The 17,837-nt window shown below is 36.4% G+C and overlaps 1 protein-coding gene across 1 annotated transcript in view; it reads right to left on the reverse strand.

Moving 5' to 3' along the window:
- Nucleotides 1-17,837, reverse strand: part of LOC310638288 (mucin-5AC-like) — a 72,983-nt gene that overhangs the window by 52,333 nt on the left and 2,813 nt on the right. The window contains exons 3-13 of the mRNA XM_083359224.1: nt 13,819-13,890; nt 13,043-13,304; nt 12,742-12,856; nt 8,260-8,350; nt 7,244-7,353; nt 6,810-7,026; nt 5,923-6,048; nt 4,130-4,247; nt 2,186-2,324; nt 1,042-1,152; nt 36-105 (exon numbers count right to left, since the gene is read on the reverse strand). Coding sequence (XP_083215350.1) covers nt 36-105; nt 1,042-1,152; nt 2,186-2,324; nt 4,130-4,247; nt 5,923-6,048; nt 6,810-7,026; nt 7,244-7,353; nt 8,260-8,350; nt 12,742-12,856; nt 13,043-13,304; nt 13,819-13,890 — 1,431 coding nt within the window. The remainder of the gene's footprint in view (nt 1-35; nt 106-1,041; nt 1,153-2,185; nt 2,325-4,129; nt 4,248-5,922; nt 6,049-6,809; nt 7,027-7,243; nt 7,354-8,259; nt 8,351-12,741; nt 12,857-13,042; nt 13,305-13,818; nt 13,891-17,837) is intronic.

Consider the following 17,837-nt stretch of genomic DNA (forward strand, 5'->3'; position numbering starts at 1 on the left):
CTAAAACGCTACAATATAAATAGTAAAGAACTTACATGCTGAGATAGGCAGCTGAGTGAGAATCATATTCACATACACAGCTCCATTAGACTTGACCACAAAGACCTGGGTAGTGAGAAATGAGAGGTTAGAGCAAACACAGTGAGAAAGAATGTCTTTACTGCAATATTTAGTTATTAAGCAAATTAATATGTCCAAATCACCTACAATGACTCAAAGGGGCATACGGCAATAAATTTTAACATCCCCCAACTCATTTCTTTCAGTTGTACTGCTTTTTATTATCTTTTTTTAGGAAATACACATTTGTTATTTTGCTTAACAACATTTTTTAACACGAGCTATCTATACATAGAATTTATATTGTATTTCATTTATTAGAATGAAGGTTCTGACAATAACTGATGGATCACAAATAAAACTGATGAAGTATTTGAAACAGATTTTAAGTGGGATGGGATAAATATTTTTCTGAGATTTTTCAGAGACTTAGGTCCAGAGCATTTCTATGCTAGGGAGGAATTTTGTGAGGCAAATTTGAAGATAGGTACAAAAAGAAATAAAGAAAGTGAGGGCCAAGAACCAGGCCCCAGCAGGAAGGTTATTTAAATTAGGAAATAAGAACTAAAATGAGAGGAAAGGAAAAATAACAGGGAGGAAAGTAGAAGAAAGGAAAAAAGGAATAGGAAAGTGAAGTGGAGGAATTAAATATGCAAGGCAAAAAGTTTGAAGGAAATAAAATTTTTGAGCCAGGATAGATGGTGAAAAGTGAAAAGAAACATTCCAGACCCTGGATTCCCCTACAAAGAAACAATGGACAGAACAGTGTGTAAAGAAAATGAAATGCGCTGTTTGTAATTAGAAAGTCAACATTTTACTGCACATTTCTAGCATAACTTTAACATTAGTATCAGGAGCTCAACTGAGAACTGCTTTTTGCATGCAAACTAAACCTGTTTCTCACTGCGTCCGGTGAAAAAAAATATTCCTAAAATTATTGAGCTAGCATGCTTCTCATCCATTCTTGTTCTTCATACTTACTGTCTGTCCTCCATCAACACTTAGAGCTAATCCTTTCAGGCATGTCTCAGATTCTGTCAGGCCACACTTTTGGATTTCTCCCAGAACAGCGAAGGTATTGCTATCACAGAGCTGGGGAAAAAAAAAGAATACTAACAGTTTGCATTGCCTGAACTTATGGCATCCCTTCGAAACTAATGAGACTTTTAATTAAAAAAAAAGTTAAATGAGTCCCTGCGGATTTTACTCTGCTAGTCGTTGCTGACTATAGGGGGTGGTCCTTATCTCCATATCAAGCCAGTGCTGTCTGAAGACAGTTCCGCAGTCATGTAGCCAGCATGACATCACAGAGCACTGTTACCTTCCCACTGAATTGGTACCTATTTATTGACTCGCATTTGCATGTTTTCAAACTGCTAGGTTGACAGGAGCTGGAGCGAGGACAGGAGCTCACCCTATTGCATGGAGCTCGGGGTCTTGTACATGGGCTGTCAGCTTTCCAGCAGATAAGCCCAATGTCTTTACAACTGAGCCATCATGCTGCCTGACTGCTAAAATAATAAGAATAAAATCACTTCACTCTTATTTTTGTAGGTCAGGATTTACTTTCCACAATTAAAAGAATAAAATACTTTAAAAGTTGCAATTTATGGTTTTCCCCCTCTTATTTGAACAAGACACCACCATTTAACAAACAAAAAAAGAGTGCAGTCATTAGACATGTATCTACCCATCCCCTAAACACCAGAAAATTGGAAAAATAATCATCTGTTTTGTAAACTTTTGATGAGGAAGTTTCAATTATCCTGAGCAACACTTTCAAGTGTAATCAAGAAGAAGGGGGCCTTATTTCAATTGATATGAATAAAAATATATGACATGATGATAACACATAGATTGGTAGAAAGGCTGAATCTCTCCCAGTTACAATACTGCATGGGAGGGTCCTTGTTTTCAGTGTGACAATCCCACATAGTTGGAGACTGTATTATCACAACTTAATCATGTGGACAGGACCTATGGTTTGGGTCTCTTCTTTAGAACTGGTATACATGCCTTTAACAGGAACTTTAAACTACAATGTTGATGTTAAAGAATAGGAAGTCTCTCCAAGGCCCATCAATCTAATCAGGTAGCCTTGGGTCGGTTAGTCCATGCAAATTACCTTAGTGAACATATAGCTACAGTCCCCAAAAAAGGAATAATATTTCTCATCAAAAGTGGAGACATGGGAGCCACCTTCAATAGAACATACTCCAGGGCATGAAAGGCTGACGCAAGCCCACTGTCCACCAGTGCAAGAACTGAAGTAAAAAAAGGAAGAAATTATCAACAAATTGCTATATAAAAAGTAGAGTAATCCTTATAATAAATAAGAATTGGTTGTTGTACTATACATATTCTCATGTTTTCAGTGAAGCATGACCTTGGTTAACAAATTTTTAGTGGCATTCCAAATGGAAAGTTCACTGAGGAGTTTATTGCAGTGTTACTTAATGTTTTAAAAGACTCATGGTATTAATGAACATAACAGTATAATTCCTATAATCCTGAAGGAAGTATTTGTATACAAGAGAGGGTACTTTAAAAGTCCTGCTTCATTTAGTAAAGAAATTAATGCATTTGGAGTTTTCTAATTAAAGCTCCTTTAAGAAGCATATTGCTCATGCAAATTAGGCCTGTATACTTAGAATAACCTGTTTTCCTCAATCCTTATCCAAATTCTACATCATGGATTTGGGTGACAAATATGCTCCAGTTCTAAATTTTAAAACATTCTCTGGATGTTTGCTATAATTTATAGAAGCTTTTTCTTCAGTATTTGATTGCTGATAATAATAATTTATCAGCATTTGATAAATGGAACACGGTGGCACTTGGCATCTGAAAGCAAGATTGGTGAAATGCAATGGCAGATGGCAGCGTTTTTTTTAAACTTTAAAGTATGTGGGTATAGATAGTCTTCTCTGAAAACAGAGACTATCCACTCCCACACATTGTGTACTTCTGCCATAGCATGACAGCATTTTGCAGAGTTTTTTAGGCTATATTCTAGGTTAAACATTCAGAACTATAGCCAATGTCATATGAACAGTTTTATGTTTATATATGACATGATTTCTTCTTGTTCTTCCTCCTTGTGGTTTTCCTCTTCAAAGCCTCTCTGGAGGATCTCCAATTTGGCAAAGCAGATTTGGGGAAAACTAATGTAAGAACGGGGAAAAAATGCATTCAACTGAGGTTTGCTGCTCTTCTGGCTGATGAACATCTTCAGAAATGTTCCTCAGGTCATAGAAGGTAATATTAGGTTTTATTGTCGCTAACAGCGAATGCAGTCAACTAAATGCATGTCAAATGAAGAGCAGCCAAAAAGAAAAGCAGAGTTGATTTTCAGTTATTTGCCTTTTTACACAATACATGATGAGCTTTTTAAGACACTCAGGTTTCAATATTGGGTGGTATTTGCTTGCTGACATGAAAGTCAAATAGAATTATGACATTTCTAACAAGAAGTTTGATTGAAGATAGAGAGAGTCCCTTGGGTGCATTCTTATTAATTTTGTTTCTACCTCTATATAGTGATTGGATCACATCCAATTTGGTATAGATTGAATTGATATGGCAATATGTGAGCCAACCGGACTCAGCTGGAGATGAGTAATGCCTAAATTAATTAAATAACTAAATTTCATATTGAATCTTTTTGCAATCAAAATGTACCTATAGATTTATAGATATCTATAATTTGTAAAGCTTTTAAATTTTGAAGAAAAATGAATCACATTTTTTTAAAAAAAATATTTGTATATCTTTTAACTCTGTGTTCCTTTGTAAACAAGAGTGATTTTTGTGCATCCATATGCCAAGAATTTGTAGGTGGGTTCAGAAGCAACAGCATGCAAAGCAACAAGGAAATCATGCTCAAAAAAGAAATCCCCTTATGTGTGTAGTTAAACATTATTTCACAGTCTTATGACATTCTTAGCATGACTAATTATGCCTAGTATATTCTTAACAAGTCAACCTTTCAAATAACGTGCCTATTTTTTTATTACCCCTCTGATCACTAATAAAACATTATTAAATTACAGGGAATCATCATTCTCACCATGAAATGCACTGGGAGGAAAAAGAAGTACCAGGAGCATAAGAAACCCCATTGTAAGAACAATAACAATCCGAAATGGGGATGCAGCCAGAATTGTTAATGTCATCAAACACAGTGCCTAAAATAAGAAATAACCAATGAATGTTATTCATACTCATTTCACTATTTTTAAGAATTTTTAAGAAGCATGGAGTACATTATATCTTTCACAGTAATAAATCTCCATGACACTTGTCATCAATATAATGTGTTATATTTTCCTCAAATATATGAAAGCACACGAACCATTTCAACATCTGGAGTAGGACTTCAGATCACACTGAAAGCATGTTGTGATTTTACAGCAACCATGAATCAACCAGTTTTCACTGGAAACAATGGTGTGTGGAAAAAGAAGCCATGATCCCAATAAAAATCCACTCTTTATAAAGCTTTCAATGGGAGCTTTTCCTCTAGAGCATCAGATTTACAGATGCTGTAGTTCTGATGAAAATACTCCCTTCTTCCATTCCTATCACTAGTATCTCTTGGAATTTTGGTCCACAATCCAACCACTGTTTTTAACACTGAAGCATGAATATTCATGTGGATTTAATTTGTATACTTCACAAGCAAATTGACAATTTCATCAATTACATTCATTTTATGATTATTAAGAGGCGTTTTCCAACTTTGAAAAATATGATTCAAAACTAAGAAACCTAAACAAAATGAGATTGTGATTCTTCTAACGTGGGGTCCCATGTTAGTTGTATCCATAAAATCTAATATTTGTCCTAATGTAAAATGTGTAATTACTGAGATATAATCTCAAACTGAATCACTTTTTTTCTACCAGTTTGTGATGCTCTTACGGTCTACTTTGATTGTGACAATGCCACAGCTAATGCTCATGGAGCTGAGTGTCAGAAGAGCTGCCAGACACTTGATATGGGATGTATAAGTATGGCTAGCTGCAAGTGGGTCTGATTTTAATAGCTTTTTCAGGTTACATGGGATTGTTTTCTTAGTGAAAATGCAGAACAGAAATTTAATAAATAAAACAACATATTAATTGCTATGAATGTGGTTTATGGAAAATCTGTTAAAGAAACAGATCTCTACCATGTTCATGAAAGCCAGAATCAGGACAAAAGTACAAGGTAAAAATATTTTTATGAGGGTGAACCAGATTTTCACAGTGCCATGTAGTAAATTCTAGCAAGAAAAGCCATTTTGAATAGCATCAACAACATTTCTGTGTAATTCTTACAACTGATCTTCTTAAAGTTGTTCTTGAGCAAATTTAATTCCATTCTAGTGCTCAACCAATCTCCTTGATTTGTTAAATCAAAGCAATCTATTCTATTTTATTTGTACATCTCAGTACAATTGTAGATCAAGAAACAGAATTAAAATTAAAGTACAAAACATCCAGCATAAAAGTTGTTTCCTCTTCAGATGCATAAACAAATCAATAACTGCTTAAAATTCAAACAATATAAAGTCTTTCCTTTTCTTTCCCCCAAAATGCATTTTATAATGCCTCTAATACAATACAATCAGATTATAGTAAACTACTCTTGGGGAAGACAAAATAGGTGTTTATTTTTATCCTTTAAACAGTCCTTACTGCAAGAGCACTGAAGTATTAAGTTTTTTACACGTCAGAGAAGAGTAAACACTTCATTGCAAACTTGTTTTCCTTTCCATGCTGTCTGGAATGAAATTCCATGTAGTCACTTCTGTAACAAGAGATGCTTCAGCCAGGCAACTCCAAGTCTATAAACAATTGAACATGGATACTGACTTACCAGGAGGACAGAAACAGCCATCTATGCAATGTTCTTCACACAACTGGGACTGTTCAGAATTGGTACAAGAGTCTAAACAGGGGGATCCACATTCTTGATGCTGCATGTTGAAAGGACAAGACTTGGCTGAAAACAGAAATGAACAATGAGACATTAGAAACCCTATTTATACTTTTTTTTCCCCCTCCGGAGGTAAAGATACCTTAAACAGAATGTTGGCAATATATATTTAGTCCTTAAGGGGAACAATTTCTGGGAAGCTGAATTTATCATCAATCTGGAAAAAAGAAGACATGGCATGGAGACAGGCCAGGGGAAACATGTGATAATGCTTTTTAGATATATAACACTGGGCAGCAGTGCTTTTTTTGTAAAAGAAAAAGGTGCCGGAACGCACACATGTCATACAACCCGCCTTGCCTACCCTACCCAAAAAAAGGTGCCAGAACTCCGTTCTGAGCGTTCTATGAGGAAAAAAGCCCAGCTCTGCTGGGCAGAGACTTGGGTTTTTTTTAAACAAAGCCTAAAGACTGAACTGAATCTAATGGGTTATTAAAAAAAAGTAAATTAAACATTAGCACCAGCTTCTTACTGATAAGAACAGTTCAGAACTGAGCTAAATTCTGGTTGGAGATGTGCAGAGTTCTTGATAAACTTCACCAAACTCCCAGCATCCCATTGGTTAGCCTAATCGGATGAAGTTGCTTCAGCAATATTTGAATGTTGTTAGGTTGCATCTCTTTGAATTAGATATGGATTTCTCTTCATAGGTGTAGTAATGATCTTGATGGCCTATTGTGAGGTCAATAACTGCCTTATTTAGGAATCTATACGCTGATTGCAAAGAGTTCTCCATAGGAATGCAAGTTTTTTTAATGAATACTTACGACAGAAATCTTCTGTTCTCCATTCAAGTGGGTGTCCACCAGCATGGGAGCATTGCCTGGAGTACTCAGCAAAGGTGTTACAGATGCAGACTTCCGCCATAGACTGATCACATTGGCATAAGTCTTGTACGCAAGCATCAATGTAGTCACGCACATCAACTAATGCATTGCAAGTGTCAAATGCATTACCAGTCAGTATCCTTTGGCACAGAGTGGTCTAGAAAGAAGAAATTAACGCTGCTAAGATGAGAACATGACACCATGAAAAACAGTATATAAATACAGGAAGCTACTACACTATTATTGATCTGCATTGCTAATGTTTACAAGCTTGTTTTTTTTTTCTTCAAAATTTTTAAGAAAGAGGAAAGAAGAAGAGGGCAAAAAGCACCCAAATTCCCTTATAAAGAATAACATGAAATACAAATCCTTACAAACTCCTGGCTGCATTGGCCTTTAGGTAAAGGGAAAGGATCTTGGCATTGTTCTGTAGGTCCGTCCATCTTCTGCATGTTTCCAAACTGCAAAGGAGTCAGCTGGACATCTGCAATAAACAAAACATTGCTCTCAAAGACAGCACACAAAAAAAGACCTGTCTGGACCCAGCCTGCAACTTTACTATATTCCTTCTGTGTGGAATAAATCTATTACCCTTTTGATTGCTATCTTGACTTGTTTTTATAAGCCTGCCTCTGCACAGACCCCCCCCCCCCGCCCACCAAGGAGGCCTCTTGAATTTACTTCAAAGAAAGTTATGCCCCTGCATTCACTCTCTTCCAAGTTGTCATTACAGGTTGTCCTTGTTTAGTAGCTACAATTAGGACTCAATCATTAAGCTAAGTGAAACCTGGACAGTGACTATGATCTTATTTCAGCTTTCTTTTGCTTTACAAACCTGCAAAATTCACAAATTTAGTGACTGTTATGATTGTGATGAAAAAGTAACTTTGCAACCAGTCCTTGCATTTAGCTCAATGTTTCTCAGCCTCCGTGACTTTAAAACGTGTGGACTCCAATTCCCAGAATCCTACACCAGCATGGAGTTCACACATCAAGATTGAGAAACACAGCTTAATCTGAGCTGTAACTCCTTGCAAGAGAGACCCATTATTTTCCCTTCCAGGCATATCTCTGACCACATTAAACGTGGCAGCCCTCTTTCCAGGATAAAATGGAAAACAGAAATCCAGGTTTAAAAGATGCATGGTATTTCTACATGAGTTCTGAAAAAGCAAATAATAAAGAAACAAACCTAGGATCATTTCATATTTGGAAGTGGCTATTCCAACAATCTTGATCCTTGTACAGTATAACATTATACAATTACATACTTTAAGGCTGCTGAAGCAATAATCTTTCAGTGGTATTTGTCAAAATAAATCCTGTTCTACAAATGAGGTGTGACCTCAAAAGCAATAAAAACAGAACTCTGCTATTTTTTGCCACTTACTGTTGGAAATGAATTCATTGTAGGTTGCGATTTGATTGAAATCCCCACAAAGACCACAAGTTTGATTAGCATACTTTTCATGTAGTTCCAGCTAAAAACAAGACAAAAAATGTAACTGTAGTGAAGATCTAGAGTTTTAAGAATGAAAGTTAAGAACTGACAACATATTATGTATAACATTGGTAAACAGGTCTACAGATGAACACATATAGAGATTAAAATAAAGTTCATCTGGATTAGTGTTTAAGGTCTGATAGTGGAATTCTGTTTCCTTTCTTATTTTTGAATTCCCATTAAATCCAATAGTTGCTTTTGGCTGTCATGTTAAGTCACAGTGTGGGATGAAATAAACAGACCATTCATCCCTTTTCCTATGGTACATTCAAAACTGAAGATAGAAATATTTTGTTACTGATGTCTCTTAATCACAAATTATCATGGTATTTGAGTAATAGATGATATTTAATATTAACTATGACTTATTTTAGCAAGTCTTCTTCATAAGCCATTTGCAGTCTGGTTAACATTAAGCTTTCTCAATTTCTTTATCGAATTTATGCACTGCCCTTCTCACCTGAGTAACTCTGGGTGGTTTACAAATAATAATCCATACAGCCACATAAAAAGACATAGTTAAAACCAAAGTTTAAAAAACAAAATTAAAACAAAGGTAAAAAAGTAAAAAAAAGATGGAGGTAGAGTCCTCAGACACAGTCAATCCCATGGTTACATGTCACTCTTGAACCCGCATGCCAATTGACAAAGCAGGTTTTGATGCCCTTCTGAAAGGTTAAAAGGGTGAGGTCCCACTTCACGTCTGGGGGCAAGATGTTCCATAGGGCAGGGCCAACACCAAAGTATATTCATAGTCCCCATCAGTCAAAATTCTTTAATCAACAGGTACCACAATATATCTCCTCTACTAACCATGTGGGCTGGGTCAAAATAATTGAGACAAGATGGTTCCTCAAGGAACCTGGTCCCATGCTCTGAAGGACTTTAAAGACGATAACCAACAACTTGAATTGGACTCACAAGCAAACTGGCACCCGATGCAGCTCACATGACAGTGGTGTTACATATGCAACTCTTAGGGACACCCAGAACTGCACATGCTGCCATATTCTTCAGCAGCTGCAGCCACATGCACAACACATTGCAGTAGTCCATATGGGAAATGACCAGGGTATGAGTAACAGAACTAAGGGCTTCTTGACTGGGGAAGGGATGCAACTGGTATATAATACATAATTGAGCAAAGGCCTCTTTGCAATAACTGCCACCTGCCTCTCATGCAGGAATCTTGACTCCAGGAGGACCCCCAGATTGTTACTGGATCCATTTAAAATCAAATCAATCTTTCCAAACTTTTCCTTGAAGTCATCCCAGAATAGAAGAGAAAGGACAGCCCCCAGTTTTACGGTGCCTCATTCACTGAGGCATAAACTAAATTTAGCAACATGTCTGAATATTGTCAGATACCATTTTAAGTGAGGCAAGTGCTGAAGATCCAACAAGAAGATAAGACGTAAATGAAATGAGGCTAAAGGTAGTCCTCAACTTACAACCGCAGCTGAGTCTGAACATTTGGTCATAAATCATTGCAGTCATTGCATAAGGCACCCACCTGACCATCTTGCTCTACTGCTGCAATCCAAGATCTCTCTGTTGTGGTCGTTAAGCAACCATGCATGTCATTAAGTGACTGCATCTGAAAACCCTCTGAAAAGCAACCCAGGAAAGTGATTGAAGCCTGGGAAACAGGCCCCTCATTGGTCAACAAAAGTGTTGATTTACCACCGGCCTATCAAGCACTTGGGTAGCACAAGCAAATGACAGCTAATGACTTAAAAGCCAGCCATCAATACACCCCAATGAATGTCTAAAAAGCCACTTACAACAGGCATTATAAATAATAATAATAATAATAATAATAAGATTTATATACCGCCCTTCTCCCTGAGGACTCAGGGCGGTTCACAGGGCAGAATAAAATAGTGAATACAAACATTAAAAAAGAGATTAAACAAATTGCCCTAGTTAAAAACAATATAAATATAACACTAAAAACCCCAAGAAAAGTTAAAAAACAAAAAATAAAATAACCCCAACACTCCCCCTCAGGCTAGGCCGGCTTGTACAAACAGAAATGTCTTAAGATCGCGACGAAAGGAGCGAAGATCGGGCGCCATCCGGAGCTCAGCCGGTAGCTGATTCCACAGCTCCGGAGCGCCCACAGAGAAGGATCTCCCCCTGGGGGCCACCAATCGACATTCTCTGATCGGTGGCACCCTGAGGAGACCCTCTCTGTGGGAACGCACAGGGCGCAGGGAGCTTGATGCCGGCAGCAGATGTTCCCTGAGGTACTCCGGCCCCATGCCACACACAGAACAGTACCCACTGGATTGGAAAAGTCCTTCTCTGAATTATGTCATTTGAAGAAGGGGACCTTCTGAATCATTACAAGAACAATGGCATTTGCCAGTGTCTCCTCCTCTCTAGAGGAGAAATATTCTGAGGCTCAACATTGGGAATAAAAATTCATTTGATTCTTTGTTTAAATATTAATAATGTTGCCAAGCTCATCTGTATGTGCTCCAGATTCCGTTCTAGTCATATAACCACTATGTCCATTAAAAAAAAAGATAGAGGAGAAAAATAAGCTTGTTTCCAAATTAGGAAAAGGTTTGGGCGTGACAGCAAAACCAGTAAATTGGTTACAGAGCCCCTTGAGTTAATAGATTATTCTTTAATTCTGAAAGAAATAAAAAGTGAAGACTACCACAACAAATTATTGTGGTAACACTGCCACAATAATTAGTATTCTCCTTATACTTCATCAAAAGACAGCTTTAGTTTAAATGGTTAATCTTTAAAGGTCCTAGTTTTGGGCTGCAAAATCTGACTAATCACTAGATGACAGCAGTGAGATGTAGTAAACTCTTACATTTTTATTTCCATCTAGTGATCATCCAGATATTTGAAACTCAGATCTGATAGTCCTAGCCTCACAGTTGTACTTTCATTTTCTAATTTGTGCAAATAAAGATATTTTCAAGAACAGACATGTAAGTAAGATTGAATAAGGAAGTAATCCATACATATTATATTGGGCTAGACTTAGATTGGCCTAAATTTAGACTCACTGGAGAAGAGCCTAATGCTGGGAAAGATTGAGGGCAAGAGAAGAAGGGGACGACAGAGAATGAGGTGGCTGGATGGAGTCACTGAAACAGTAGGCGTGAACTTAAATGGACTCCAGAAGATGGCAGAGGACAGGAAGGCCTGGAGGAACGTTGTCCATGGGGTCACAATGGGTTGGACACAACACAATGAACAACAATAACAGATTTAGATTCATGCAAATCAAAGAGTATCAAAAACAGTTGCAAAAATCAATACTTGATGAGAAACATTTGGGAAGATACAACTATTTGTGGGGGCAACTACTAAATTAGGCAATTCTTTGAGATGGTCTGTCATTGTTCTATTCTTCATAGCTAACTCATATCACTTTAACCAGAGATTGTCTTTTAATATTCTATTTATTTATACAAATTATTATATACATATTTGTACATTATAATTCTGGATAGCTCACAATAACCACAATAAGAAGATATGAGAAACAATATGGATATAAGAAAAAACAATAATATCGAAACAAACAGGCTCACACCCTAATGCCACACTCCCCAATACCAACAATAACATTCAAAAAGGGGGAAAAAAGCTATAGGAAAAAGTAACTTCTAACTTTGTTTTTTCCTTTGTTCTTTTATAGTTATATTCTTTTGAAATTTAATGTTTTCTGGGAAAAATACCAATAACAACAATCACTGGGCTCCAACCTCACCTTCACATTTTTTGGGGAAGAGCCAGCTTTTTACAACCTTTCAGAAGGCTGAAGGTGGAGTTTGTTTGTTTGTTTGTTTATTTATTTATTTATTTATTACACTTATATGGCACCCATTTCACCATCAAGAGCAAGTATGGTTAAACTGAAATCCAATCCATTTCACCTTCTCTTTATTAGGATTTATACCAGCATGATATTCAAATATTAGTTTTTGCATGCCAGAACAACATTAAACTCATTGGGAGTTGGGCAGCATATAAATTTAATAAATTACCCTTATTATCCATCATGTCAAGAATGTTTAATTACAAAATAACATCCACAAGTGCTGTTGTTGTTGTCTATAATTTTCTAATACATAACATAGAAATACGCTCTCTCTCACACACAGTATAAACAGTATATATAGAAATAGATGAAAGACAGATGATGATAGACAGACAGACAGACAGAAAGATAGGTAAAAGATATATAAATAATGATAGATTCTAGCTGGCTAGCCAGATAGCTAGATAGATGATAGACAGACAGACAGACAGACAGACAATATGTAAGCAAAGATCCACAAGTCATTTCCAAAGTCATAATAGGAATTCCTTGCCACATTTGGAATGGGTTCTTACCAAAAGGCTATCGTCTTGATTCCACAGCAGGGTCACTCCTATTTTCCCTTGGACCTTGAGATAACCTGAGGTTCTCTGCATCAGAATTCCCAAGTGGCTGTAAGGCAGCTGAATCCTGGAAGTAAAGCAAGTTGCAACTGAGAGTGACTAAAATTCACTTACAAGAAACATCTCATTTACAAATGTCAAACTGAAGTAAGAACAATATATGACATGACATTCTTTCTCCTTGTCCTGATGTGACTGGAATTTACGGCTCTGAAATAACAAAAAATACATTTGTCTAAATAATGAAACTTACGGCTCTCCATTGACAGTAATGGAACTTGAAGTCAGTTCAACAGCTACTCCGTCAAGTTTCAAAACCACACGGCTGATAACAGTAATATTCTCAAAAACCAAGCGTCTTATTTGTATATTGAAGTCTTCATAAGAGGATTTGCAGTTTGATGCAAAGACATAATTGCAGAGTCCAGGAAACTGATAGATATCTCCATCAAAGGTCTTGAAGTGGAAATTTCCCCAAGTACTACAGATTCTATGATTGTGAGCTGAGTTTCCAGCTGTGGATTCAAAGTAATATGTAAAACCTTTTGTTCAAAACCATCCTCTTTAACATTTACTCAGCCAACCCACCCATTCATTTTCCCACCTACTCCTCTAAGATGTTTTTTCCTAGACAAATCCCTGCAGTTTTCTTGGAAAGGTTTTTGGGAAGTGGTTTGCCATTGCCTTCTTCATAGGGCTGACAAAAAGCAACTGGCTCAAGGCTTTGATCGTAAGGCAGGACTAGAACTCATAGTCTTCTGATTTCTAGCCTGATGCCTTAACCAAATGGCTCTTTTCTCTAGAATCAATCATTCATGTGATTATTTCAGCAACATTTCAGTGTGATTATTTGTTGCCATCTGCCATTGAGTTTCCTTCCCTTTCACCCTCCTTTTTGATTGCTTTGTTCCTAATTAATGTTAAAGTATTTTCACCCTGAGATCACGTTACTGATGTGAATAGAACTAAACTCAGTGATTCATATGGAGCAAGTAATCTAAAACTTATCATTATTTTTGATAAACTTACTCTTGATCGCCATTGTTGTTCTCAATGCAGGGATCACACTCACAGGACTTGAGGGAGCTAATGTGGTTAAATCTGAAAGAAAAGAATTCTGTCCTAAAACAAACATTTTTGCAATGCCACAAAGTATTTCTAAACTTCACTGATGAACTTTATTTTCCAGTAATAGTTATCTCTCTAAATACAGCACATGATTTTATTTCTATTATGATCAGATTTATTTGTTGCCTATCTTGCAGTTCAAGGTCACTCTAATATTTATAAATATTTAATATTTATTTTGGCAAATCTTTCATTCTCTGATTAGCTGAGTAATTCTGAACTGGAATTCCAAAGAATACAGTGTAATTCTTAGGGTCCATGTTGAAGGAATAACAATAGTTTTTTTCATCAAATTGAAGTCCAGTTTCTAGGAGAAGAGCCTTTTCTGCTGTGGCTCCTGTTCTTTAGAATATCATACCTCCCAAGGTGAGTTCTGTACCCACCCTCCTGACCTTCCACAAGGGCCTGAAGACCTGGCTTTGCCACTTGGCTTGAGGCCCCAACAGGAATGTACCACTCTGGAGGTGGCTATAGATTAAGAGAAGATTCTAACTCTCCCTGTGTACTTCATGGTGCCTTCCTCCAGATTTGTTATTGTTCTTATTGTTCTTATTTATTGTTTATCATTTTAATGTTTACCAGTTTTTAACGCTTGTAAGTCACCAGAGTTGTCTCTAAATGAGATGGATGGCATATATTTATTTTAAATAAATAAACAATAAACAAACAAATTTGGCAGTTCAAAGCTTTTTGAATTTACCTGATAATAATTTAAGTTACTCTGAATTTAGTGAGATCTTTTCCTGAATAAACATGCACATAACTCTTGTAACAGTTTTCAAACAAAAAAATAATAGAGAAAATAGTAATGCATCATTCAAATACATCATTCCGATATATAAACTCTGTTATATCTCACATTGTAATTGCAATGTTACAATATGAAATCATCATCAGTGCTAAAATTATGGGAACTTTTCTTCATATAATTAAGCTTAATTCTTAAACTGGTGTCCTATATAAAAGTAGCCATGTTGGCAAACATTTTCTTTCCGTTGGGCAATCCATATCAAAATGTGAGAGCATGAACCCTTTTTCTGCACTTGAATTTCTTTATAAATAGGTAGTGGAACAATATGTTAGTATTTCAATTGTGTGTTTATCTTTAAAAAACATTTCTTGATGAAGATGGCAATTACACAACAGAAAAAAGGGCAGAAGTCCAAATTCTGTTTTCTTTTTTTCCCCACTTTTATTTCTTTATTTCTGGCTTTTCTTTTTTAAATACTTCTATAGTATTCTAAAATTCTAATAAAATGTCTTTTTAAAGAATATCTTTGTTGACAAGCTTGAACCAAGAATTTAAATCACTACTGGCCTGATGGGGGATTGGTGGGGTTTTTTATTGTTGTTTTTATTGGTGTTTTAATATTGTATTTACTGTTTTTAGTGGGCATATATTTAATCCTTTTTTAATTTTTTTAACTTTGTATTTTTTATTCTTGCCCTGTTCACCGCCCTGAGTCCTTCGGGAGAAGGGCGGTATATAAATATTATTAAATAAATAAAAATAAAATACTGAAATAGTGACTCATTAAATTTTGCATGAGGACAGGAGTCCGGTCCCTCAAATACAGGGCCAGTCAACCAAAGAATCTTGACATTAATTTTGTTGTAGTTCCTAGACCTCTATGGCCCCAAATGGTTTCCAGTCATTTTGAGAGAGAAAAAAATGACAAAAAAATGTTAAGCCTTACATTGTCAGCATTATTTTCACACAAAATATTTTTCTCTCTCTCAGAAATACAGAAGAAAGCAACAACTGAAAATCCTGGTCAAGCCCATAAGCACAAGCAGTGCTCCAAGTATTTTCTATTATTTTTTCATTCAATGTGGTCTTAATCCACTCAGAAGCTGTTAAGTGTGGCTGCTTACCAATAAGCAGTCACCATCCCAAGTTTGTCTTTCATCACAGCCTAATCTGCTTAAGACAAAAATCACTGCAAGATTTCTCCACCTTTCCATTTGCAGAGCAACTCATATTTGCCAATTATCTATATAAGTGAAGAATCAGTCCTTACTATTTGGCACCAGGTGACTGTGGCAGTATGGCTTTTTTATAGTTGAATGGTTTAATGATTTAATGGAGGATTCAGGTTGACTTGACTTCAACATTGTATAGAAAGTGAATTGAATGAAATGCATGCCTTAAACTACTTTAAAGCTCATCTTGATGTTTTTTTAGAAAAACTGACTGGAAAATTAGATTTAGATTTGTAGATAATGATAAAAATCTAGAGGGTTTATATTAAGAACTGAACCAAGAAAAAGAATCCATCCATTCCGCAGGTAAAGACATATTTTAAATGTTGTACTTTAGGAGGTATATGCCTCATTCTTATTTTAATTTCTTCAACTTGAATGATTCTGTAACAGTTCTATCCAAACCATTCTTACTACAGCCAAAGAAATATAGACTTGAAGCTAAATTGCCCTTTTCTAAATTGGAAGGGATGTAATGACAACCTAAGATCAAAAGGCTAATTAATTTTTAATTGCTTGCTATCATGGGTGTAAATTACCTACTATCATGGGTGTATTGCTTGCATATGCACACATACACAGAACATATTTGTTCAGCAACATTATTCAAATACAGTTTTAGATTAAATACTGGTGTGGTTTGTAAGTATGCTGCTTAACTGATGAATATGAACAATACTTCATGTTTTTTGCTGTTTTTCCTAGCTAGCCAAACGCTCATTTGTAAGATTCCACTTTTATTTTAAACGGAAAGAACAGCTGTAGGTCGTGCAATTATTTGCATGAAGTAGGTGATATTGAAGTTAATTTTGCTTTTAGTGTGCTGGACAGCTGCCAACCACAAAAGCAATTAGAAGGACCAGTTGAGGGAAGTAAGAATACAGGATTGGTTGACTGGCTTTGCAAGCATATCCCTAAATATTCTCTCCCCAAGGCTGTCTGTAAGCTTTCTCTCAATGATACTTTGAGTCTAATAATGTCTCAACTGTGTAACATGTTCTATATGTATTGTATGTAGAAGGATGACAGACGAAGCTGTTGCCTGCTTCTTTCTATTGGCCTTTGCTAAACCTCTTGCCACTTAGTCCTTCTATCATCTCACTTTAGTTTAGTTTAGTTTTAGTTTTATTAAATTTTTATACCGCCCTTCTCCCGAAGGACTCAGGGCGGTGAACAGGGCATATAATAAAAATACAAAAATACAAAAGTTAAAATAGAATTAAATTAATGCCCAAAATAAAACAATAAAATATACAAATATTTAAAACCCAAATTAACTCCCCATCAGGCCAGGCCAGCTTGTTCAAATAGGTGGGTCTTTAACCCGCGCCGGAAGGAGCGGAGATCCGGTGCCATCCGGAGCTCAACCGGCAGTTGATTCCACAAAGCCGGGGCGCCCACAGAGAAGGCCCTCTTTGAAGAGATCGAAGCCTTACTATATAAGGAGAGAGTAGCTGGTTGTGTTTCTGATTCTTCTGTCCAGCTGAGCTCAAACAATGCCCACCTCTAATAGAGTCTGCAGGTTCTTGTCTACTTATACCTTGGGATAATGCCCACATTCCTGTTCCACTCCACTTCCCATTGGCCTGAGGGAAAGATGATTAACAGGTGATACGATCACCATCTTCGTATCTGAAGTGGTATTATGCATAGGTGATGAAGCAAATGCATTTGTTGTTGTTGGGCTCAAAACAATGAGTTCACATTACAGAATGAGAAAAGGAGAGAGGGATGGATGGATAATGTTATATATTAGGAAATTTTAATTTAAAAATAACTTCCTGGTGGCACAAGTGCCAATGATATAGTTTGGATGACCATCTGTGTAATTATGAATGGCCTGTTTTGGCAAAGGGGTAGTGGCTCTTACTGGCTCTACTAGTTCCTTATCTCTGAAACGCTTTGTGAAAATAGGTCCATTGTGTAAAGAGAAGAGT

Source organism: Vipera ursinii (genome assembly GCF_947247035.1).
Source record: "Vipera ursinii genome assembly, chromosome: 1".
Lineage (NCBI taxonomy): Eukaryota > Metazoa > Chordata > Lepidosauria > Squamata > Viperidae > Vipera > Vipera ursinii.